At 40.0% G+C, this 25,589-nt stretch overlaps 2 protein-coding genes across 2 annotated transcripts; one reads left to right on the forward strand and one right to left on the reverse strand.

The window, feature by feature from the left end:
- Window positions 1–315: 315 nt before the first annotated feature.
- Window positions 316–13,281, forward strand: LOC135623372 (glycosyltransferase BC10-like). The gene is made up of 13 exons (XM_065126285.1): window positions 316–427; window positions 1,342–1,851; window positions 2,353–2,451; window positions 3,287–3,387; window positions 3,462–3,533; window positions 3,620–3,710; window positions 7,932–8,012; window positions 8,872–8,931; window positions 9,033–9,155; window positions 9,240–9,278; window positions 11,476–12,328; window positions 12,425–12,484; window positions 12,724–13,281. Exons 2-11 carry the CDS (start codon window positions 1,480–1,482, stop codon window positions 11,602–11,604), a joined length of 1,167 nt encoding a protein of 388 aa, XP_064982357.1. The 5' UTR covers window positions 316–427; window positions 1,342–1,479; the 3' UTR covers window positions 11,605–12,328; window positions 12,425–12,484; window positions 12,724–13,281.
- Window positions 13,282–14,070: 789 nt separating this feature from the next.
- On the reverse strand, window positions 14,071–14,781 carry LOC135622027 (B-box zinc finger protein 32-like). Its single transcript, XM_065123658.1, has one exon. It carries the CDS (start codon window positions 14,779–14,781, stop codon window positions 14,071–14,073), a length of 711 nt encoding a protein of 236 aa, XP_064979730.1.
- Between the last annotated feature and the right edge of the window lie 10,808 nt (window positions 14,782–25,589).

The following is a 25,589-nucleotide window of genomic DNA, read 5'->3' on the forward strand; positions in this document are numbered from 1 at the left end:
ATTTATAATATTTTTTAATAAGTTATAATAATTTTACTATATCAATAAAATATCATAAATATTATTAAAAAAATATAAATGAAGTCAAATAAAAATATGATAATGATTAAAAACTAGTAAAAAAATGGACGAACAAATTTGGTAAGAAAATTTGAGGAGTATTTTAGATATTTTATAAATTAGAAGTATTATTGGGAAAAAGCAAAAGAAGGGTAGTTTTGAAAAAAATTAAAATATAAATATTTTCTTGAGAAATCGCCCATAATTTTGTAAAAAATAGAAAAAAAAAAAAAGTTCTTGATGGATGGTTATTGTAATAAATAAATGAGCACATCTCTCTCCCTCTCTCTTCCCCTCGACAGACCTCTTCTTCCTCCGTCTCCATCGTGGATCTCGTCCTCCGGAGATCTCTTCACGGTCTTCCAAGGTAATTGCTGGTCCCTTGCACGTTTATGTTTTGGATTTCTTTTCGGCCTTTGATCGGTTTGAAGCTGGATTCCCCCGGGCTTGGTTCGTCTTCCTGATCTGGATAGCGTTCCGGTTTTGATTTGTTACCGTTTTGACTTCCTTGATTCCGGCATTGTGGTGCTACGAGGGTTGGAATTTGGTGCTCAAAGGTTGGGAAGAAGGAAGAGTCCCGTCTCTTCTGTGGCACGCTCGGCGTTGGTCGAGTCCGTTTTGAGAACTTTGTATTTGATCTACGAGGCATTACTTGTTCGGAATGCGATTTGAGGTTGAGGTACGGCAGCTGGGAAACTCACTAGCAGATCTATCCACCGAAGCTTATAGGATCGTTTGTCGGATTGGTTAGGGGTTGACATTTTATGGAATTTTGCGGGCTCTTAAGATCGTACGTTACAGGAGGAGGAAAAAAGAATATGCGATCTGGAGAGCTCGCGAGCGCGGACGAATCGTGGGAAGAACGGAGAGACAGAATAATATTCGTTCATTTGTCCCTTCTTTTATTCTTATATCTTATTATTGTTATTTTTACTTTAGGGTCAATGAAATACAAAATGGAGTTTTATTACCACAGCTTGAGATTAGTTGTACCAATTTGTAGATGGGGCATTGTAATTTATAAGCAATGGGAATGCTACGTTGATCTTTAGGGGACGGCCTTTTTGACTGCCACATAGTAGATTAAAAGAAAATAAAATTGTGAGGCAGGTTGGTTATATATTGATTTATAGTTGTGATTATTTTATTTTTTAAACAATATTCATAATTTATTTTGTAATATTTTTGAGATTTATGGAGGCCTACTATAATTTGGGTTCACTTCCTCCATGGAAAGGTAACTATTTTGGTTATATGACATGGAATGCATTTACTTTGCAGTTGGGTAATCCAGTAGATAACTCCTACAAGCTTCTCTGCAACTTGGCTCGTGGTTGATGCTTCCAGGTGCAAATCTTATGGTTGAGTCTGATGATGAAGTAATAGTCATGGTTAGACTGTTCTAATGAGAAGAAGAAGATGAAAGTACCACATCTGGGCAATGGGAACACATATATTGTGCCACCACAACGCAACAGGCCCATTGCAAGGCCGCCTCGATGGATAATTATCCTGCTATGTTTGGTATCTGTCTGCTTGATCGGAGCATACATATATCCACCTGGGCAGTATCCGGCTTGCTACTTTTTTTCTTCAAGTGTTTGCAGCCCTATTAAGTACTGGTTGCCTCCTATAGCACGGGAACTTACTGATGATGAGTTTGCCTCTCGTGTTGTCATCAAAAACATTCTTTCCATGCCACTAGTTTGGCCAAAGCATCCCAAAATTGCTTTCATGTTCTTGACTCCTGGGTCATTGCCCTTCGAAAAACTCTGGGAGACATTTTTTCTGGTAAAGTTGTAGCTCATAGTTTTTGTATATAGTTTGTGCCTCTCCTTTTCATGTGTTGAAGTGGTTCAATTATTTCTTTTTGCAAGGAATAGAATGAATACTTTATCTTTGTTATCCATTATGGAGTACATGTGTGATATTTCCAACTTTGGTGATGTATATATGAAATTAGAGTTGTTGGCAGGTATACGTTCCACTTTGCCCTAAAATGAGATTGCATATGTGAAATTTATCTAGTAGAAGCATCACAAAACAATAAGAGATGATTTCCGAATATATGTGATCGATTGTTGTGTCTGCTTGGGACATCTTTTGTATAACACCAGCTATTTGCTCTATATAATTCTTGTATGATTCAAACTGGTATCCTGGCCATATACAATTGGTCAAAAGCCATGCTTCATATTTCTATTCAGGCCTAGTTGACATGAAAATAAATGTGATCCGCGAACTGCTACTATAGGAAGCAGTTCACAATCTGATACTGGTTAAATACTGCAGGGCCATGAAGGGAGATTTTCTATCTATATACATGCATCACGAGAGAAGCCAGTGCACGTGAGTCCTTTATTTGTTGACCGGGACATAAGGAGTGCTAAGGTACTCGCAATAATCTCTTCTTGTAAACCAACTTGTTGAATGTTTTTGTTAATCCCATTCCTCGCATTACAAAATGATATCAAACAGGACATAGAGAGGGAAAAAAAATACAATCATATGGGATGTGTTGCATGTTTGTATGCTAAGTAGATCTCAGGTCATCAGACGCAGTACTTTCCTGACAGCAAAATGGTCATCATAATGACTGGAATGCTAAATCTTGATGCTGTAATGTATGAAGTTCATAAACATGGCATATATGTCATACTAGGAACTCAGAAGGATGTATGAAATTATGCATCAATTGTTACGACTACGTAAGTAATGGAATATCTTTTGACTACCATGTCACAATATAATGCCATATGTTAATTTTCATCTCTAGTTTCCTGAAACCAAGAATCTACTGCACCTGTCAAATATGGAGAAGGTGCTCGTTACATCTGTGGTGGTGCTGATAACGCCGCTACATTCTGTGACAAACTTGTGTGATTCTATTATCACAAGGCAATGTGAAGGACCTGGATCTGGTCTTGCTGACTGATTCTGTGGACCTACAGAGTTATCTTCTAATTAACAAATGGGAGCAGTAACAACTAAGACTGATAATCTTTGATTTAAAATCTGGAACTTGAGAGATAATCCTATGAATCAACTTGGATGGACGTGATCTATTAGTTGTTGAAATCTATAAACAAGAAAATGTACCAATTTTAGATATAATTTAGTTTTAGATCATTCTTTTGTGTTAATGTGTTGAAATTTTGTGGTCATTTTGTTAGCTTGAGTTAATGCTTATCAAGAACTAGTATTTGAACAAGCATTTTAAATTCAGGTTGTGTGGGGTAAGATATCTATGGTTGAGGCAGAAAAGAGATTACTGGCAAATGCACTCCAAGACCCTGATAATCAACATTTTGTCCTGCTTTCTGACAGGTGATTACATCATGTGAATCTTGAATTTATTTTTGGTTGTGCTTTTCTACTGACAGAACTGTCTTTTCTTATAGTTGTGTTCCTCTACATAACTTTGATTATGTGTATAGCTATCTGATGGGAACAAATGTCAGCTATATTGACACGTAAGGCCTCTATCTACATTTGCCAAAGACGTCACCATTATTTTCATCTTATCATCAAATTTTGTTAAATTGTTCGACTATTACAGATTTTGGGATCCTGGCCCACATGGTAATGCCAGGTATACTGAGCATATGTTGCCAGAGATTGAAGAAAAGGACTTTAGGAAGGGTTCACAGGTAAACTTATTTCTTAATTTTTAATAAAGATTTTATTTACAAAACTGAAGAAGCAGTAAGGTGCAAGAAAGGATAGATTGATTTACATCAAACTAATGTGGAGAAAGTGGACAATTTTGCAAACTCTTCTGAAGAGCAGCAAAAGATGACAACCTTAAAAAGCAAAGATTTTATGTCTCAAAACTACTCTGTTAGGATCGAGAGCACTAAGAGGGGGGGGGGTGAATTAGTGCAGCGGAAATCTTACAATGATTAAAAACCAAAAGCTGCGTTCGTTCAAAAACTGTTATGATGCAAAAGCAAATTCTCAGTTTGTATCTAAGTGCAGTTTGCGTCTAAGCGCAGATTGCGTCTAAGCGTAGTTTTGCGTCTAAGCGCAGTTTACGTCTAAACTCAGATTTACGTCTAAACGCAGATTTACGTCCAAACGCAGATTTACGTCTAAACTCAGATTTACGTCTAAACGCTGTTTTACGTCTAAACGCAGATTTACGTCTAAACGCAGATTTACGTCTAAACGCAGTTTTACGTCTAAACGCAGATTTACGTCTAAGTTCAAAAACTTGTTTGTATACTTGCAGAAGGCAGTATGCAGTTGGAATCAAGATGTAAATGTGAACTGAGATCTGATGATTGAGCGAGGAAAGCCGATTTACGTCTGAATGCAGTTTTACGTCTAAATGCTGAAAATCGTTCGTAAAATCGTAGAGGACAGATTGCAGTTATCAATAGGATTAAAGTGTAAGTGTAAACTGCAAAGAAGCTCGTTCGTAAAAGCACGGAAAACAGTTCTGCAGAATCAAACGTAAACGTAAACTGTAATGTATGAAAATACGAATTTACGTCTGAATGCAGATTCGGAAGAACAACACTTAGAACTTGTTCGTGAAAGCGCAGAGAGCAGTAGTAATGAGGGAGGTTTGCAGTAATGATAAAGTGCTCGAAAATAAACGCAAACCAGAGATTTAGAGTGGTTCGGTCAGCCTTGACCTACTCCACTTTTGGCTTCCTCCACCGATGAGGTTGCCGACGTCAACTAGGTGCCTTCCTTCAATGGGCGAAGGCCAAACTTCCCTTTTACAATTTCTCTCCTTTTGACAGGCTCAGGAGACAACCTTTACAGACCTTTCTCTCCTCACTTTACAACTGAAAACTTGAAGAACAGAAGGAGGAGACTTAAAGGCTTTACAACACTTTTGAGCTTCTTAGAATCACAGAAAAGATCAAGATTTCGATGTAGGTCTGTATCTTTTCAGTGCTGAATGGGTGGGGTATTTATAGGCCCCAACCCAATTCAAAATTCGAGCTCAAAACGATCAAATCGATCAAATCCCAGAATTCTGGGATCAGGCGGTTGCACCTCTTGACTGGAGAGGTGGCACCGCCTGGCAGAGCTCGAAGACTGAGCTCAGGCGATTGCTTCTCTCTGCCAGAGCTCGAAGACTGAGCTCGATGGTTGCATCACCTGGCAGAGCTCGAAGACTGAGCTTGGTGATTGCATCACCTGGCAGAGCTCGAAACTGAGCTCGGTGGTTGCATCACCTGGCAGAGCTCCAAGCTGAGCTCAGGCTGATGCACCTCTCTGCCAGAGCTCGAAGACTGAGCTCGGTGAATGCATCACCTGGCAGAGCTCGAGACTGAGCTCAGGCTGATGCACCTCTCTGCCAGAGCTCGAAGACTGAGCTCGGTGGTTGCATCGCCTGGCAGAGCTCGAAACTTGAGCTCTGGCGGTGCTACCTCTTGGCAGAGGAGGTTGCACCGCCCAGTCTAGCTCGAAGACTGAGCTCTGGGCGGTTGCACCTCTCGGCTGGGGCGGTTGCACCTCCCAGCCTCGCAGCCCTGGCGGTTGCACCTCCTGGCTGGGGCGGTTGCACCTCCCAACCCCACAGCCCAGGCGGTTGCACCTCCTGGCTGGGGCGGTTGCACCTCCTGGTGCAATCAGGGTCCGAATGGTTCACTCCATTCGGCCCACTTTGAATCTTTTCAGGGGCCCAATTGCCCCAAGATTAAGCTAATGGGATCACCTCCCATTTTCATGCTTAATCATCATGCTAACTACGATTAACTCTAAGACAACTTCTGCAGCTTTGCTCCGATGCGTCAATCGCTTCTTCCGGCGAGTTTCCGGCCAACTTCCGTCGATTAACCGATAACCCTCGGTGATCCTTCTGCGGACATCCGGCATACTCCTGGACTTTGCGACGATCCACTTGGCGAGTTCCGACGAGCTTCGCTTGGCAAGCTTCTGGACTTCTCGGATCTGTTCTCGCTGAACCTCCGACGACCGTCCGAACTTCCGTCGAACTCTCGAACTCCCAACGTGATCCTGATCTTGACTCCGGCGCAACACCTGCTGCTTGTCTTACTCTTATCGTAGTTAATCCTGCACACTTATCTCAACACATAGATTAGATAACAAATGACAATTGACTTCATCATCAAAATCCGAGATTCAACATACTCTAGCCCAATACTATTCACTTCACACCTGGAGTCATCCTAGTAATTATATGTTATGACAGTTATGTTGTTGTGTAAATTATCTGATCTTAACTGGATTAGCTTCATACCAAAAGTATGAGTACTATGTTCTGAATTTTAATGTCAGAAAATACCACACTTCTGTGGTGCCAATGAGAGGCTACTTGTTGTGGCAAGTGTGTGCTGGCTTCTCCTCTTTTAGGCACAAGGCTTGCATGAATTGGAAGGGACTTATACTTAACAAATCTTGTCAGTAGATCCCTTTGGATGTGCATACCTTTGAAACTGACATCCTTGATTTCCAGTAATAAAGTCCACCTCATTTTGCACTTCTATCATCTTGTATGCAAACTTGTAGAAGCTAATAATATGTTAATAAGTATATTTTGATTAATATGAAGTAATATATGTCTAATAATGATTCTGAGGTTATGTTGGTCAATATGCTATATGGTCAGGGTATGTATTTTGAATTTATTAACAGCCAACAGAACTTTGATGGCTATGGAGCTAGTAATTAATAGGATAAGTTATGTCTTTGAGGTGAATTTTAGTGCCAGTTTGGGGGTACTAGATAGCAAAAGCTGAAGCAATTTTAGCTAATAATATAAAAGGAAAGAGAGCATAGTCTTCTGGAGTTAGCCTGGGGATGTGGTAGACTAGGTATGTCAAAGACTCCCTCTGCAGCAGACAACCAACTAGAAAGAATGTTTTCCTTTTTTTTGCATGTGAAACCAAGTAGAAAGATCTTTAATGCATGATATTTGAAAACCTCTTTGTTCAATGAAGTATGTTAGCTGCTCATGGTGGGCACGGTTAAGAGGGTGATGGAGGCTGTTCATTGAACAAGGGCATGTTATAGAAGTGAAGGTTGTTTAATTCTGGTGGGTCAAAAAAATAAGGTGGTTGATGTCGGAAGACATATGAGAACTGGATGCTGGAGACTCTGAGACCTGATATCTTTTGGACATGATAACAGGTAGTGCAAACTCTTCTTGTTCATTCCTTGGTCCTCTGTTTATTTTTCTTAGGTCATCATAGATAAACCTTTTTCTTTTTCTTTTGCAGTTTATTATTTTTAAATCAAAATCTAAAATTTAAAGCAATATTTTAGAAAACAAGTGTCATGGTGACAGTTTGATAACCAGCTGGATTACTGGAATCAACCCAATACCACGTTTGTAGAGAAACTGACTGGTTCAAATGGATTGTTTGGGTGGTCATATAACTCGAATGATCCATTCTGGAAACACACTAATTGGATCAGCTGGTCTTCCTGGGTTCTGATAGCCTTTTTGCTACATTTTATAAAACCAATATGACATTACAGGAGGAACCAACCTCTTTGTCGTTTTTATTCTGTTCATAGGCCTTCAAATCTGAAGTATCATCGAGTCCATATTCAGGCAGAACTAATAGGTTTCTATCTGGCAAAAATATGTAGTTGCCTATTAAATCTCATATGATTAGGGTATGTGGATTTTAAGGGCAATTATTAGCAGTTTCATGCATTCCTTTCAGTCTTTGACTTTTTGTTCTTGTGGATATTCAATAACATAACCAACCTTTTGTCATTGTTGTGTTATATGAAGATCTCTTTTTTAAAACAAATAGTTGCACATTTTTTTATCTTTTAAATTGCACGAGAACTCTTTTAATGATATAGCATTTTATGCTTTCTCTGTATAGAAAAAAGATATATCTGTTTTCTTATGACATTGAATCTTATGCATATTACAGTGGTTCTCAATGAAGCGCCAGCATGCATTAATAGTTATGGCAGACAGCCTTTATTTCACAAAGTTCAAGCTTTATTGCAAGGTTAACAAATGCCTACATCTCTTGTTCTGTTTGTTTTTCGTTTATCCCTTGTAGTTGTCGGATTGCTGATGAAGCAGCAATAGTTTAACTAAAAGATTATATATAGCAGTTTGATTTGTGTTCTTCAATCAAAGAAGTGGTCTGTATCAAGTCACTCGTAGCGTTTTGATTTTGGTTGTAATGAAGCTTGGGAAACTCTTTTATTCCTCCATTTTCTTTAAGATCTAACACTCCAATGTTAGAAAAGATCTTCCACTACAACTCAATCAAGAAAAAGTTGGAGACCTCTCTCTCCAATATCACATACAGGATCACTAAAATATATCTGTCTTTATAGTTTCAAGTGGCTCAATTTACTCTGATCTTTCCTTTCTCTATTTATAATTAATAGAATGTACATAGCTTGCTACACAAAACCTCTTTTAAGAATGTATCACCAGTTTATATTTTTATTTTTCTCATCAACATGGGAAAGTTTGTTTGCTCTATCATGCACATATCAGATGGTTTTTTGACTTCTCACCTATCTGGGCTTGACATGGGATTTGGTCATGAGAGATTTATCATTTATCCATGTATATGCAAAATATTATGTCAGTAGTTGTACACTTCCGTAATTGCAGGCCCCTGGTACTCATTATGTTATACATATTTTTCTATTTTTTTTTCTTTTGGGATTTTGCAATATCAGATTCATGACAACCTTGTTTTGGGGTCCATTAATCATTGCTTTCAGAACTATGTTCTTCACATATATCATTCTCAATATCTGCAGAAGTTGAGTTTGAAAAACCAAAGCAGAGATTCATTCTGTGAAAAATGTGCTTACACCTATATTTTGAGTTTTTGACCATGACAGCCAGGTTTTGATGGACGTAATTGTTATGCTGATGAACACTATCTGCCGACTCTATTCACTGTGAGCAAATGATACCGTTTGTATTATTAGCCTGATAAGTTACATGATATCTGGTAATTTAGTTGCTGGTTTCCAAAGACTAATATATCTATGACCCTCAGATGATTGACCCTAATGGCATTGCAAACTGGTCGGTGACACATGTGGATTGGTCTGAAGGAAAATGGCATCCAAAATCATACCGAGCTGAGGAAGTGACATACGAACTCCTGAAGAATATAACTGTATGCCTCCTCTTTTCTGAAGTAACATGTTTAATCTCATAATGAAGCTTCTAAATCTGCTTTTGTTGATACTGTTCTTGGCAGTCTATTGATGAGAGTTACCACATCACAAGTGATGAGAAGGTCATACACTAAAATCTTTTTACATGCATCTTCCTTTTATTTCATAGTTCTCTTGTCATTACTCCCTCCAACTGTGTCATTTTGATCTGAAAAATATGTACACTTGGGGTAAGGAAATTTAGCTCAGTCTTTTCATTTTGACAACAAAGTTTTAGAATTTAATTACCAGAGGTGACTATAAATTTATGTTTGCAGGTTAGTGTGATACAAATGTAACTTGGAACTCTGCCTTAGTATCAGGGACAAGATGTTGGCAAACACGTAGGACATTGTAATAAGTCATGCCAGTCAGATGCATGTGTGTACTAACCTAGGGGTGTCAATAGGTCATGTTGGGTTGATCTGCATATGCTATAACAAAACTCACAATCCCAAACCCATGTAATAATCATGTCAAAAGTTAAATACGAACCCAACCCACCTAATACATGTGTAACTCAACCCAACCAACTTAATGTGTTAAATTAAGAGGATAGTTAGAATGTCAAAAAGTTAAATACAAACCAACCCAACCAACTTAATGTGTTAAATTAAGAGGATAGTTAGAATGTCAAAAAGTTAAATACAAACCAACCCACCCAATACATGTGTAACTCAACCAAACCAACTTAACCCATTTAATTAAGAAAATAGTTAGAATCATATTGACCGCACAGTGAACCCCATCTCAACAAGATTTGGCCTGCCGAAACTCGACATGTATAATATAATCGACGCATATGACATTATTTGATATGTTCATTGTATATAAAAATGATATAATTAACTTGACTATCTAAAAATGGCATGTTTAACACATTAAACCTTTTTATTAATTGGGTCAAGTTCAATCAATCATGTCAATTCTCTGAAGTACAAACTCAGTGCACTTACTAATTGGGTTAATCCTTTTAAACCTGTTTACAACTCAGAATTCTAGGTCTAATTGAAACTTGCTAATAGTTTGTGTTGGGTTATGTGTCAGGTCAAGAATTGAGAACTTGAGTAACATCCATCTTATTACATAATGGAAAAGATGTAGCTTCTCAGTAATCTCTGTCATTATTGGTGAATGTAACTATTTTTATATTATTTCATGCAAATCAAGTTAGAAAGCTCAGAAGAATTGTACTTAAAAGTTAAAACATATACCTACAATGGATGCATTCAATTTTTTCTCCCACCTGATTTTGCTTAGGGAATAAAATCTTGGTCCAGTACCTATACTGGTTAACTATCGAACAGGTATTGTATGAGATCGGACAGTATACTAAATGTCAGTATGGGTCAATACCAGTTGGTACCATTTGGACTGGAGAGAAAAAGACAAAGGAGAGGAGGCAAAAGCAAAGGAGGAGAAAACAGCACTGCAAACTGGTACAAGAAGGTGGCAGCGGCACATACTGGTAGGGGGAGGATGTGGCAATGCAGATGAGAGAAGGTGGTGACATGTATTGGTAACAGGAGGCGGCAATGCGTATGAAGAGGAGGCTGTGGTGATGCATTCTTTGGTGGAGGAGGCTATGCCAACACAAACAGGGAGAAAAAAAAAGAAGAGAGTGAATCTGTTGAAAGAAGAGAGAAAAGAAGATAAAAGAAAAAAAAAAGAGAGGTAGCTAGAACAAAAAGCTTATCAGGTAGTAAGCATTCTTTTCAAACAGACCACACAAAATTGCTCGGTCTCATATACCAGTCGACCATTAGACTAGTAAATGTTGGTCCATACCGACTGGGACATTTGAAATTTGAATTCATAGTTTGGATGTGTGGCTGAGTGCTAGATTATCTGAGTTGCAGCAGACTAGCAACTTGCTATATCAATAAAGCTACCTTCTTTGTTCCAGTCGATCAGGCAGTACAATGAATATACAAGGCACCTGAAATTTGCTAAGCAATAAGCATAATCTCTTTTCAATACATTGAACAACTGCAACTACCTCTTAAGTTAGTTGGAGTCATTTACATTTGCAGGTGATCTTTTTTGATGCATATGATTTCTAATGGACCAGCAAAGATTTTCTTCTTTCACATACCTAAAAAAGTTCATGCTATTTGTGTGATAAACTGATTTGTCTAATATATATACATATGTCCAGTACAAATATCAATAGAACTAGTTATTAATTGTTATCGTGAAATACATATTTTCAGTATGCTGTCCAAGTTTTGCCTTGAAACATTGAAGTCGATATTAGTAATGGTTTCATGACTGTTGCAGAAAGTGGAGATGCTGACACCTTGTGTGTGGAACGGATCGAAGAGACCATGTTATTTGTTTGCCAGGAAATTTTTGCCTGAAGGCCTTGACAATTTGATGCAGTTATTCTCTAATTATGCAATTGTTTGAGTTGTCTACACAATTACAATTCTTTGGTGTAGTGTCTGCATTAGACCTTCCTCTGCTCATGATAAGTAATTTATTTGCAAGAATCTTTTCAAATTGTGAAACTACAAGCTCTTTCAATATTGATCCGAGCCTTGAAAAGGTGGAGATTGTTGGGAGCAATGGGAAGACACAATTTCTGAGTCTCTTGAGTAGGGTCGAGGTAGCTGCTATTGTATGGTACACTGTGCCCTGTAGTTCACTTCTCTTTGGTCGTCTTCTTTTTCTTTTTTCATGGTGATTTTGATGTTGGGCAGCAAATTTTGTTAATCTTTTCAACTATTATGAAGTAATCTTTTGTCCTTTTTTTCCCTGTAGTAGTTTTGGACCTCTTCCATCATATATTCTCCATATTGTTAAACATGCATCTAATTTAAAATTTTTTAAATCTATTTCGCTTGCTCTGTATTATTATCTCCTAAAGTGATTCCTTTCTTAGGCTTGCTTAATAAATATAAATGATAAATAAGTTACAGAAAACCCGAACCTGAGTGGACAGCAATAAATTGCTATTGTCTTTTTTTACCAAACTTCTTGTTGTAAAAGAGGCAGCTGAAGCAGGAAGCTTGATTCCCATCTTCTTCCGTGGAGGCAATGCAACACCCTCCTCTTTCAGATGAAGAGGATAACTGCACTTTTCGTTACATTCTTTTGCTCTTTCAGATGAAGAGGATAACCATGCTTCTTGGTATATTATTTTTTGCGCTTTCTTTCATTTGTCACTGCTTTAACCTCTCAGAGTTCATCTTTAACAAGTTTGATTTATTCTTATTTCTGTTGGCAGCCAGGAAATCCATAGTTGCAGGCTTTGGATCTTCTCTTCACTCCATGGAAGACCATTACGGTTAGTCAATGGTGTCTTGCTTTATAATTTTGATAATTTCATGCAATAAATGGTCAGCTTTTGGGTGAAGATCAGGTTCTATTGTAGCATCCGGAACATCCATGTCAAAAAGGTGTTCCACATCTTTGCACTTGGTACCATTTGGTTAACCCAGTGCAGTTTTGAAGTCATCTGCTATTCTCTCAGATTCAGAAGCACCATGGTCAAAGCAGTGATCCAAATTGCATTCTTTTATACAGGCCTATGATATCAGACCAAAGTTCATCTCAGGCAGTTTATCACGGACTGAATGGTAACTAGGAAACAAGTTCAAAGGACAGAGCAATCCCTTGAGAAGGAAATCAGAGAAATAAGGATTTAAGATATACTTCCTCAAGCTGGACTGTCTAAATTTTTGTCAAACCAGAGTCATCAGGGAAGAAGCTCACTGGTTTGGTCTTTGTTGCAGGATACGGAAATATGCATTCCTGTCTGTCAACCAAGTAAAGATCCTAGCATCGTAATTATACCGCAAACTCCACAATTCAGCCATCTGGTTGAGCTCTCTACAGACTTGTCGGCAATTCATTGGAGCTAAAGGAGTGTCAGCATGCTGTAGCAATTGGAGTGACAATTTTATTCTTCTCATCGTTTCTATGTCAGATAGTTCATATTTTGCACATATGCATCAGCTGTTCAGAAAAAATTATAGGTGATGGACATTCTACAATAGCAGAAAAAGGGACAAACTTAGAATTATTGCCTTGTTTCTTTTTGAAAGATCTTGTTAGATTCAGATGTACCGGCTTTGAATTCAATGGTTTACTTTGGTAGTTCGTGTAGTCTCTTGCTTCACATGCATGGGTCAATCTAAAAGACAAAGACATGAGAACTGAGAGTCAATGGAACAGATTCTAATGGACTTATTGCCGCAGATCTCATGTCCCTCCATCATCCAGGTTGGTAAGAAGTTTTGCTTTCACCTGTTGAAGAGTACCCTAAATCAAAATTAAATTTACTTGTTGTACTACATTTATAATGAAATAGGTTTCATGGTCATTGCGTTATTAGCTTAAAGCAAGCATAAAAATCTTCAAACGAGTGCAGACAATTCACTGAGAAGCTCAAACTCAAGTTGAAGTCATCTTGGATTGCATCACTTGAACAAGCAACTGTACTATCTTCCACCATGAATTATAATAATTAAAATCCATTCAAGGCTTCTCATGAATATTGAAACAAATGTAGAATCTTTAGGCAGCATTACAATTGCATTCTTCTGATTTGGTCAGATTTAATCTTCTTGTGACTTACAGTCAATATATCAGAAGGAATAAGTCACCAAACTTTTGTTGTCGATGACTTGTCGATTTCTGCTTAGTCGATAGGATTATAAATCTATAATCATTTGCATTACGTGAGGACTTAATTTCAAGTCAAATAAATTACAAAATTTTCTTATTTAAAACTTAATAACAAAGATTTAAAGTGAGTAATCACCACAATTTCCTGCAGGAACAGTATGTTTTCTCAGCTTTAATTTTATTTTTTATAAAAAAAAAAGGTTGGGATGTAAAGATGCAAAATAAAAAGGAAGTATGATTCCGCTACGAGCACTCGGCCCACCCCTCCTCGGCCACTCGGATCCGCTCGGCGAACCGGGCGATCCGTGACTCGGCGGCGAGGATGAGCCTCGCGGGTACACCGGAGCACGCTTCCAGCCACCGTAGCGTCGCATCTGCGCCCTTCTCCGCCGGCGACGTCTCGTCCTTGCAGAGTTTGGTGGCGAACCAAAGAGCGGCCGCGAGTGCCACCCGTAGTGGCAGGGCCGCGGTCGCCTCCTCGCACGCGCAAACCACGCGCGCCGCCACTTCCATGCACGTCCGTCCACTGCGCAGCCCCATCCTCCTGCTCCAGCAGAGAAGGACCCCCGCCGCCCTCTTGTCCGCGTCCCTGCCCTGCCATTTCGCGGTAGCCCGACGCGGAGCGGCGGGCTTCGCCGCCCGATGTGCCGCCCTGGAATCGGAGGTGGAGAGGCAATAACTTGAGGACGAGGAGATAGCGGAGTGGGAGGGGGAGGGATCGGGATCGCAGGAAGCGCAGAGTGGGCTGACCCGCTGCGGGGCGGCGCCGGAGACGTGACGGGCGGTGTCGAGAGAGCGGCACGCGTTGCAGGAGACCCGGCGGACGTGGCGTGCCACGAGGAAGTTGGCGCCGTGGACGGACGCGTCACAGGCCCAGCAGAGGAAGGCCGCGTCCGGCCCGCAGAAGACCGCCGCCTCGCCGTCGCAGAGCTCGCAGGCCGGGGGCTGGTTCATCTCCAAGTCTCCTGTTGGCGTCGATGAACGGCGTGATCTTTTTGCAGGGGAGAGCGGCGTTCGTTGCGGTGGTCGAGCTATCTCCGCCGAAGAGATGGCCTATATATATATATATATATATATATATATATATATTTAGCGAGAGAGAGAGAGGGGCCAAGAAAAGGACGGAGGTTGTTTGGTCACGTGATGGTCGTCGAGCCATTCCTATCCACAGTACCTCGTTTCCCTCGAACTATGCATTTACTTTACCATATATAGTGGACTTTTTTTTATAATCTTTCTCATATTCCACTAATTCCTTAATTAGTTTGATTAAAATCAATCTCTTGTTCCAATCTTGTTTGCGTTGACAGTTTTTTTTTTTTTTTTACATTGAACAAAATACCTTCATTGGACTATAACATGTAAAAGAAATATCCAATTTTTGTGTACTTTTAGGTCAAGCAGCTCCCAGCAATGGGCGTCATCAGCAATCCGTGCCACGTACTCCCCTGCGGTTGCCGGCTTCACGTGGGATCCCCATGGAGCCTGACGACGTGTGGCAGATAAGCGATCGCGTCCGTCAAGATGGAGTGAGCGAAGTGCTTTTTAGCGGTGATCAATATACAACCCAATTGAGCCCCAGCCGCTCCCGGTGAGGTATTGTCCACGACAGCAATTTATTGGCTTCAGATATCTTCCGGAAGAAGGGCCCCCGCCCCGTGCCCCATTAGCGTGGCAGCGTGGCAGGTACGCGCGGCCTCTTTCGTTTCAGTTGGCGTGATCGCCCTCGTAACGTCTTCAATTATTTATTTGCACGACGAAATTGGAGGGCAAAATAGACATTTGAGACGCTGAGGAACGCCGCACCGCAGCCACTAGTTCCCGCGATGACGTCACGGCGAGATGGGGGGTGACGGAGATGCGTAGGCGCCACACCCTGGTGCCACGTCTGCCAGAGGTAGCGGCTCGCGTGAAGAAGTGATCCTGGAGCGCTCCACGTGTGCCCCTGTCCTCTTCCACGACATAAATCCCAGCTTAGATCCGATTAAGATCCTTCGCTGGATGCCATTACTGCTGCCACTACTAATACGACTCTGTCCATACTCTGACGATGGTTTCAGAGAGATAGAGAGAGATGCATGCATGTGTACAATCGATGAAGACAAGGATTACAGAACCATTCCTCGTGGTGACCTTAGACCAAATAAAAGCGGTATGCTTTTAGCAGCTACAGCGACAGCAGAGCTGCTACGCAATTTGCTCAACTAACTACTATTTCTTTCATCCACTTTGAGCACTCTAATGTCGCGTGACAGCGTGTGGTTGCTGGCTCCACTTCCTCTTATCAACTCCCAAGCAAGCAAAAGGAGAAACAAAAAGAATGGTCCATGGATGATTTGCAACTCAGGTTCAATGTATTGCTCTGTGATTCCCTGACCGCTGCACTCATGCCTATTGGTATGCAAAGCAGTACTACCATCAAGTTTGGCCTCACATTCCTCATTCTTCCGCTCCCCGCTTACATTTGGACCGTGTCATTGTTCCATTCTGTATTTGCTTTCGTGATGTCTCATGTCGAATGCCTCCCCAATCAGTCTGGATAGGTAGGCTCTCAATCTGTTTCAGAAACAGAACACCATGTAAATATAAGGACATGAAAAATATTGGGTTGAGTTGTTCCATTAACACACCCTGGTTGTGATTGATGAATGCTTTAGATGTGAAGATAAGCAGATGGTCTCGGAATTAGGACATGGAGAAGCGGAGCATTAGTTAAAGGACAGATTCTAACACGATGCAGTTGCTCAAGAAGAACAAAACATCACATACATAAAACAGAGACTTTAAGACCCAAGCAAGACCCAAGTTCTCCCCAATCAGATTAGAGATGGTTGCAGAATCCAATGTACAATTTCTCCAGTTTCCTTCTCTCTCCCATTTTGGATGCTATCATCAAGATTATTCCCCTTCCTAATACGCCTTGTTGATGACTTAAATAGTTGCCTTTCCAGTGTCCTGATCCAATAAATCTATAGTCTCTTCAAGCTCTTCTTCCTCGCATCCATCATCTTCTTATCCACCTGAGCTTTCACAGCAAGTCCGTCCTTCCTGTGAGCTGCTGATGCTCCAACAACAGGCTCTCCCGAGGGCACAACCCCATCAGCAATCTCATCGGTTGCCTGCAAAATGTAGATAACACATACATGATACTGGAAAAACTAATCAGTAGCTAAGCTATGCTAAGTGAATGCTAATGGAATCTTCAACATATAGTTTTTAAATTTATGCTAACCATTGTCAAAAGGGACCATGAATAGAAGCTGTCAATCAGGTTGTTGTTTGCTTGGGTACAGTTAAATGATTACACAGATTATGACAAGATCTCCAGAATAGTTGCTGCACCCAATTTGCAGAAATGGTTCAGCATCAGTTCATTATTCAGATGGACAGGATAGTATTGGCTATTGTTAATGAGAAAACGGTGGCAGTCAGAATATCATGATAAAAATGTGCCAACCAAAAGGCAGCAACACAACTATCACAGTTGATAACTGGAAAAAGTATTTAACTTTAAAGTATGAAACACTTACAAAGGCATATCATCTGTCAGTATCTTAACAATAAATCATTGCTGGTGATCAATTGCCTCATCTAAATGAAACCAAATTGATGCCATAGTTTATGAAGAAACTTCTATATCTCTATTTACTGGAGTTTGAATGCACTTTTGGTGACATCTTTAAAGGTCATGAACCAACCTATTCAAGCTTACAATTACAAAATCTAATAAGGCACAGAGAAGAGATTATAATTCATAAATCTGAATTACAAAATCTAATAAGATACAGAGATTATAAACTTCCAGTTTCCTCACCTCCCAAAGCTGATAAATATGATTAGGTTCTTTAATGTACGTACAACTTTGACTCCTTATATATTCTCTTCAGAAGATAAGAGAGTTAAAACAAATACAACTTACAGTTCTACCATCTTCGAAAGTTGATAGCCATAAATAAGTTCTTCATTGTAGAACTCTCGACTCAATCCATATTCACTTTGCAAGAGAGGAATTAAAGTTGACTAAAGAAGACAGAAAACAATGTCATTCATGTACTCTCATGTGCATCGCAGATACACATTATGATGACAAAGTACAATTAAAAGACATAACCAGAAGTCAGGTCAGGTATCAATCACAACATAGTTCAGAAATTTGACTTAGACATGTATAGTACAAAATCTCCATCTCCTTAAGCTAGTCTAGAAAAGCTGGTATGCCTGCATGATATCTTATCGTTATTGGATAAAAAAGTAATGGAAAGAAGTTTTCAAGTCGGTCTCTTTTTCAAGTGTTAACCAAATAGAAACCTTCTCCAGATATGCAATGTGATTCGTACGTGCTTTCCATAAAATTTGAGCATATATAGGCTTCAAAGTTTTCTTTGCTGAAACCAAAATTGAATACCATGCTGCCTATTGATTGTTCTTCCAAATTGAATCCTGGATAAGTGCAATTACTCCAACATTTAATTTCACTATGTTGCGGACAAAGGATACCATGCTGCCCTTTTCTTTTACAACTCAGGCCAAGGGGACGGTTTGGGTTGAAAGTCCATGCAAGCACTTGGAATGCAGAACCATTGGATCTGCAGCCTCCTCCCATATCCATCATTTAAATAGTATATGTGTTCAATTATACTGCCCATTTACTTTCATTTTCAGGCAAAATACAGAACTTTTAGTAGGTTTTAATAGAACAGGCATATGGATGATCTTCCAAATATTTTGATCAATGATGAAATGATGCAAGAGACTTCTCACATCAATGGATCATTAGTAGATACATTAATAACCGTAGTTTAGCTTGGTGGAATGCCCTTGTGATATTTTCATGATATTTTTTTTTATTATTGACTCAAATTTGTAGGATATTTCTCGTTCAGTTATCAAAGGTTTTAATGATGTAAACTTGATTTATAATTTATTATATATCAAATCTAGCTATGTTTATACCATTGGTGGTAATATTGGTATATGGTAGCTGTTATAGTAAAAAATAATACAACGAGTGTTCAAATTGAATTTGAAAAATCAAATCAAACAGGAATCAAATCTAAATCTGCTTCACTAATGGTTTGGTTTTAAAAGCTATAAACAGTTTTAGTTCGGAAGTATCCTTCTTTGGTTCGATTAACAAGTTTAAATTGAATCAAACTTTTTTTAATTTAAAAGATATTAATCTAGTTGAACTTACTATCGTAAGCCTTTTAGTTGGTTAAATCGATTACTCAACTTGGCCCAAAAGACTTAATTTTACAAATGATGGCCCAATTTCATAAATTTTGTCGTGTCATCCAATTGGATCAAGTTTCTAGTTTGGTTCAATTGAATTGTACCGATTCATTTGAAATATATCTTTAAAATTACTTAAAATTATAAATTTATTAATCGAATGGAATTAACCAATTTTGAATTAGTTCAGCTAGGAAGATCCGAATCAGTTTTAGTTCAAACTACCTCACTTTATTCGAACTAAACAGAAAAAAAACTGTTCGATATGATTTGTTCCTTAACGATTTAGTTCGAACCCGTTTGAACACTCCTAATTGATGCATCAGTGCCACACGCTTGACACGCTAGCTCCATCTTGGCACCTTGATGACACGTAGCTAACTAGTGGGCTCCACATGGCTAACACATCAAAGCCTTCTAATTAACACGCTAACTCCACGTGGACACATTAGATTCATGTGGTTGACCGGTAGGCTCCATGTGGCTAACACATCAGAGACATCGAGATGTCGGCTTCACATGGAGGATGTTTGAAAATCTCAAGTAATATCACATGTATAACAGAAGAATAAAAAATAATTTTTTTTGAATTTCTTATAAAAAAGAAGGCTTCATCATCATACAAAAATTAGTGTGCAAAATCGAAAATTACATATATAAGAAATATGCATTACATAAAAAGATCATATATCCCTAAAAATCTACAGATCTATGAGAGAGGATAAAGGAGGTCAATTGTCCTCATCTTTAAAAGTGATCTATACGATAGGGGCTACGAAGATACTCCTCAAATCGTTGCCCAAATCTCTTCCTCGTGTACACCATACAATCAAGAAGGGGTTGCCCCTCTTGTTGTCCACATGCCCCAAATATATATATATATAATAAAATATTAAATAAATATAATATGTAAAAAGAGTGTATATCATGTCACACGTGCCATCACTCATGTTATTGGCTTGTAGAGCATCTATGACTAGCAATCTCCCATTTGACCTAAAGCCAATTATAGTCTGAAACAACAGTTTTGTCAGTGGATCGACGATGTTATCTTTAGATGAAAATCTTTCCACTACTACATCTCCTTGGGCCACGATCTCTCTGATTAAGTAGAACTTCCTTATAACGTACTTAGACTTTTGATGAGACCTGGGTTCCTTCGCTTGAGTAATTACCCCATTATTGTCGTAATATAACAGAATCAACCCCTCGTTACCCGGCACGACTCCTAAATTTGTGATGAACTTCTTCATCAAAACTCTCTCCTTTATTGTCTCTATCGCAACAATATACTCCGCCTCTATGATCAAGTCAACAGTAAGATCTTGCTTGGAACTAAGTACTTAAGTACTTGAGAAGTTGAGATCGAGTCAATAATGTACTCCTTAGATCGAGTCAACAACGTACTCCTTAGATCTAGCACAACTAGTCTTCGGGAGTGCTAGTCAACCTTACGAGGGTTATTGGGTGTCGATAGAGGATCATTCACTCTCGGTGTCATAAGAGGAATGTCTTATGTATTTTTACTGAAACAAATCCCTGGCTAGGGTTATTCAGATTGAGAGATAATGAGTTCTCTGGGAGAATTCGATTAGAGCAAGACTCGAGTAGAAACCATATGGGTCTGACAGTACCATGCCCGATATATAGTCTTTGGGATATTAGATAGATGAGGGACTATAGTTACATAGTAACTGGGGACAAACATGTCCAATGTATTGAATTCCCCTGTTTCATCTGGGGACTACGGTGTAGTGGTCTAGTACGTCCACAATCGATGAGTCGAGTGAATTATTATGAAGATAATAATTCACTAAGCTAGAAGAAGTTTTGATAAGTATGACTCACGGCCAGCTCGATATTGGGCCTAGAGGGTCACATATATATGGTAGACATTGCGATGAGTAGATATTCGAATATGAGATATCCGTCGGAGCCCCTATCTTATTGGATATCCAATAAGCCCATGAATTATTGGATCCTATGGATGAGATCCAATAAGAGCCCATGAGAGATTATTAGATAGAGATCCACTAATCTAAAAGGTTTGGGTAGTTGGATGGAGATCTAATACCCAATAGGAGAGGATCTATTAGGGTTAAGTTGATAGGGGACCTCTATAAATAGGAGGGATTTAGTGGTTCATAGGCTAGAGCCTTTGCTTACTGTTAGAACCCTTGCAGATTCTAAACTTGGGGTTGATCTCTTTAGGGGATCGGCTTCCTTGGAACTGTATAGGGGTTCCTCCCTCCAAGTTGCTGCTCAAAGGCTGTAGAAAAGATTCATCTATTGCTTATCAAAAGAGGGGAAATACATAGCTATTTATAGGGCTTCTAAACCCTAACTCCTAATAGGACTCCTACTCAAGACTCCTACTTCTAACCAACTCCTAATAGGACTCCTACTCAAGACTCCTATTCCTTTACAACTCCTGATTCTTCTCTAAGAAACAACCTTCTAACCCTAGCTGGCCTCTTCACCTCTTTAATAGGGGTCGACTTAGGTAGGTTTTACATAAATGTCCCTTTCAATTAGGACTTTCTTAGCTAGAGTCATAACAGACCCGCCATCTTCAAATCAGCCTTGTCCTCGAGGCTGACGATTCATGAATTCTAAGAATTTGATCTTCAAGTCATCATAGTTCTCCCAAGTGACATCTTCTGTTGGTAGGTTCGCCCTTTGTATTAGCACTTCAGTAGTGAGTCGTTATCGTTGAGTCACGATCCGTCGATCAATAATGGCACTTAGTTGGGTTTGGAGTTCTTTTTGGGTAGTCATACTTGGTGGGTGGCTTTGGGCTATCTCCAAGCACCTATTTATAACTTCTGTCTGGCCATCAGTTTGTGAGTGATATGTCATACTCCTTTTCAATTTAGTACCCTGCATATGGAATAACTTTGTCCAAAATCTGCTCGTGAAGATGCAAGTAGAATTTGTCACAAGCACAATGTGTCCCTTATAGTGTAATTCTTTTGAGTCCCAATTATAATGAGCCATAGAGCTTGGTGCTTCCTCCAATTTTTTTATGATCTTACTAGTCTCCGAATCTTCTTGCCATTCCATCTTAATATCCTCAAGGAAGTCACTAGTCGAAAGTGAAATGGCCAAAAATTCAGCTTGCTTAGGTAGCCGTAAAAGCGCATCTGCAACAACATTCTCTTTCCCCTTTTTGTAAGTTATTTCATAATCATATCCAAGAACCTTTGTTACCCATTTTTCCTGCTCGGGGGAAGATATCTTCTGCCTGATCAAGTACGATCTCCACCTTGTTGCTGCGTGCACAATGGCGAGCATCTCCTTATTATATGTTAACATGTTTTGATAGGGGGGAGACAATGCCTTACTAATGTATATGAGTGGTTGACCATCTTGCATGAGAACGTCTCCCATTCTATCTCCAGATGCATCAGCCTCAATGATGAAGGGTTGGTTTAAATCTGATAGCGCTAGCACCGACGTCGTCGTTATGGCTGCCTTAAGTTTATCGAAGGCAGTGGAGGCTCTATCCGACCATTGGAAGACATCTTTTTCCAGTAAGGAAGTAAGTGGTGCACTGATCTTTCAATAGTTTTTCATGAACTTACGGTAGTAGCCTGTTAAACCCAGAAAGCCATGTAGCAATTTTATGTTCCTCGGGGTAGGCCAGTTTTGCATTGCTTCTATTTTGAAGGGGTCCACCATCACACATTCCTCTGATATGATATGCCTAAGATATTCCACCTTTTGTTGAAGAAAGTAAAAATTTGTAGTGGTCATTGTGTGTTCGAAAGGCGGTTTCGGTATGACTTCTTCATATACTCGTGTTTGATAATACCCGGATCGAAGGTCCAGCTTTGTGAAGATTTGTGCTCCCTTTCATCTAGCAATTCATCTATTACTGAAATAGGGTATTTATCCTCGATGGTTATGCCATTGAGAGTGTTGAATCTCGGATTTTGATGATGAAGTCAATTGTCATTTGTTATCTAATCTATGTGTTGAGATAAGTGTGCAGGATTAACTACGATGAGAGTAAGACAAGCAGCAGGTGTTGCGCCGGAGTCAAGATCATGATCACGTTGGGAGTTCGAGAGTTCGACGGAAGTTCGGACGGTCGTCGGAGGTTCAGCGAGAACAGATCCGAGAAGTCCAGAAGCTTGCCAAGCGAAGCTCGTCGGAACTCGCCAAGTGGATCGTCGCAAAGTCCAGGAGTATGCCGGATGTCCGCAGAAGGATCACCGAGGGTTATCGGATGATCGACGGAAGTTGGCCGGAAACTCGCCGGAAGAAGCGATTGATGCATCGGAGCAAAGCTGCAGAAGTTGTCTTAGAGTTAATCGTAGTTAGCATGATGATTAAGCTTAAAATGAGAGGTGATCCCATTAGCTTAATCTTGGGGCAATTGGGCCCCTGAAAAGATTCAAATTGGGCCGAATGAAGTGAACCATTCGGACCCTGATTGCACCAGGAGGTGCAACCGCCAGGGCTGCGAGGCTGGGAGGTGCAACCGCCCCAGCCAGGAGGTGCAACCGCCAGGGCTGCGAGGCTGGGAGGTGCAACCGCCCCAGCTAAGAGGTGCAACCGCCCAGAGCTCAGTCTTCGAGCTAGACTGGGCGGTGCAACCTCCTCTGTCAAGAGGTAGCACCGCTAGAGCTCAAGTTTCGAGCTCTGCCAGGCGGTGCAACCACCGAGCTCAGTCTTCGAGCTCTGGCAGAGAGGTGCATCAGCCTGAGCTCAGTCTCGAGCTCTGCCAGGTGATGCATGTTAAGATCGGAGCGGCACTAAGAGGGGGGGGGTGAATTAGTGCAGCGGATAAAAACTTCGATTTTAATCAAAATCTTTCGTACGTTAAGAACGAAACTTGAGAAATTTAACTTGAAGGCGTATTCTTGAAGTTGCGCAACAAGAGTAATAAGGAACTAAAGCAGTAAGAAGATTTGCAGTAATGTAAATGACAATAATAAAGAGCAAACCAGAGATTACGCCGATTTTTAGAGTGGTTCGGTCAAATGACCTACTCCACTTGCGAGGCCCCTCTTCGATGAGGCTCCCACCTTCCACTAGCAAGTCTCTTGAAATGGAAGGGTAAACACCCCTCTTACAACCTTTTACAAGCAGCTCAACCTCTTACAAATTTTCAATAAGAAAGAAGGAGGAGAACTCTCTAGCAAATTGAAAACAAGACTTGCTAAGACTTTCTAAGACTTTTCTCTCAATCAAAATGCTTCTCAAAAGTTGTAACCTCAGTTGAGATTTGAGGGGTATTTATAGGCCTCAAGAGGATTCAAATTTTGGGTTTCAAAATTTGAATTCTTTTAGGGTTCCCGGTGCTGGAGGTTCCACCGCCCAGCTAGGCGGTGCCACCGCCCAGCACTCGGGTACTGGACGGTGCAACCGCCCAGCCAAGGAGGTGTCGCCGCCCAGCACTCGGGTGCTGGGCGGTTCCACCGCCCAACTAGGCGGTGCCACCGCCTACAGTATTTTCAGCTCAACTACAGTGTTTTCAGCCACTAGTTGGGCTTCAATCTTGGCTCTCTAGTTCGCTGGTTTAGCTTAATTTTTAGCCTAAACCAACTCTGACTTTGGGCCCAGTTGGCCCCTAACCAGGATATAGGATTATCTCTTAATCCTAATCCTAATTACAAGTGGACTACATAACCAAAACACATCCTAAGCAAATTTTCAACCGCGAACGTCGAGTCTTGTTCCGGCGAGCTTTCCGACGAACTTCTTCCGACGGACTCCCTGCAAGCTCCCAATCTTTGTGATGACTTTTAACGAGTAGCGGAGCCTTCTCGGTGATCTCCGCGAGCCTCCGACGATTTCTTCGGCGAACTTTCGACACGTTCCCGATTTCTTCTCGGATGGTTCCGGCAGCATCTCCGATGATTCTTCGGTCTCTTAAACGTCCATCGAGCTCGACTCCGGTATCCTTGCTTTATGTTTTCTGGTTATCGTAGTTAATCCTGCGCACTTAACTCAATAATATGGATTAGATCAATTAACCCACCAATTGATTATATCATCAAAATCCAAGATTCAACAATCTCCCCCTTTTTGATGATGACAATCAATTGATGACGGAGTTAAACATAACTCCCCCTATCTATATGCCATATTATGAGAAGATAAAAAACACTTGAATTCCATCCCATTGGATTCAAGCATAACCCGATAAGTTCTAATCGTAGAACTTTATCGTTATCCTCATTAAACAATAGTAAGTACGAAACTTCGATGAAAATCATAAGTTAAATGATACGGGACGAATTTTGCTACGACAGAAGATAAAGATTTTCAATATAAATTTCATGTTATCAATCTTGTGATATTTTCAAGGATTTGCAAGTCATATAAGACATTCATATCACACAGAAGATAAAGATTTTCAATATAAATTTCATGATATCAATCTTGTGATATTTTCAAGGATTTGCAAGTCATATAAGACATTCATATCACACAAGTTTTTGTAATTCATATTAGTCATGTCATATAAGTCATCACTTCTCCCCCTTTGTCATCAACAAAAAGAGACAAGCCAGCTAATT

Source organism: Musa acuminata, chromosome BXJ2-9, assembly GCF_036884655.1.
Source record: "Musa acuminata AAA Group cultivar baxijiao chromosome BXJ2-9, Cavendish_Baxijiao_AAA, whole genome shotgun sequence".
Lineage (NCBI taxonomy): Eukaryota > Viridiplantae > Streptophyta > Magnoliopsida > Zingiberales > Musaceae > Musa > Musa acuminata.

Bases quoted from the DNA above. Each gene is read 5' to 3' on its own strand.
- LOC135623372 (XM_065126285.1), top strand. From the start codon at position 1,480: ATGAAAGTACCACATCTGGGCAATGGGAACACATATATTGTGCCACCA. The intron at 1,852-2,352 runs GTAAAGTTGTAG...TAAATACTGCAG, and splicing joins TCTGGGAGACATTTTTTCTG to GGCCATGAAGGGAGATTTTC. The intron at 3,534-3,619 runs GTAAGGCCTCTA...CGACTATTACAG, and splicing joins AATGTCAGCTATATTGACAC to ATTTTGGGATCCTGGCCCAC.
- LOC135622027 (XM_065123658.1), bottom strand. From the start codon at position 14,781: ATGAACCAGCCCCCGGCCTGCGAGCTCTGCGACGGCGAGGCGGCGGTC.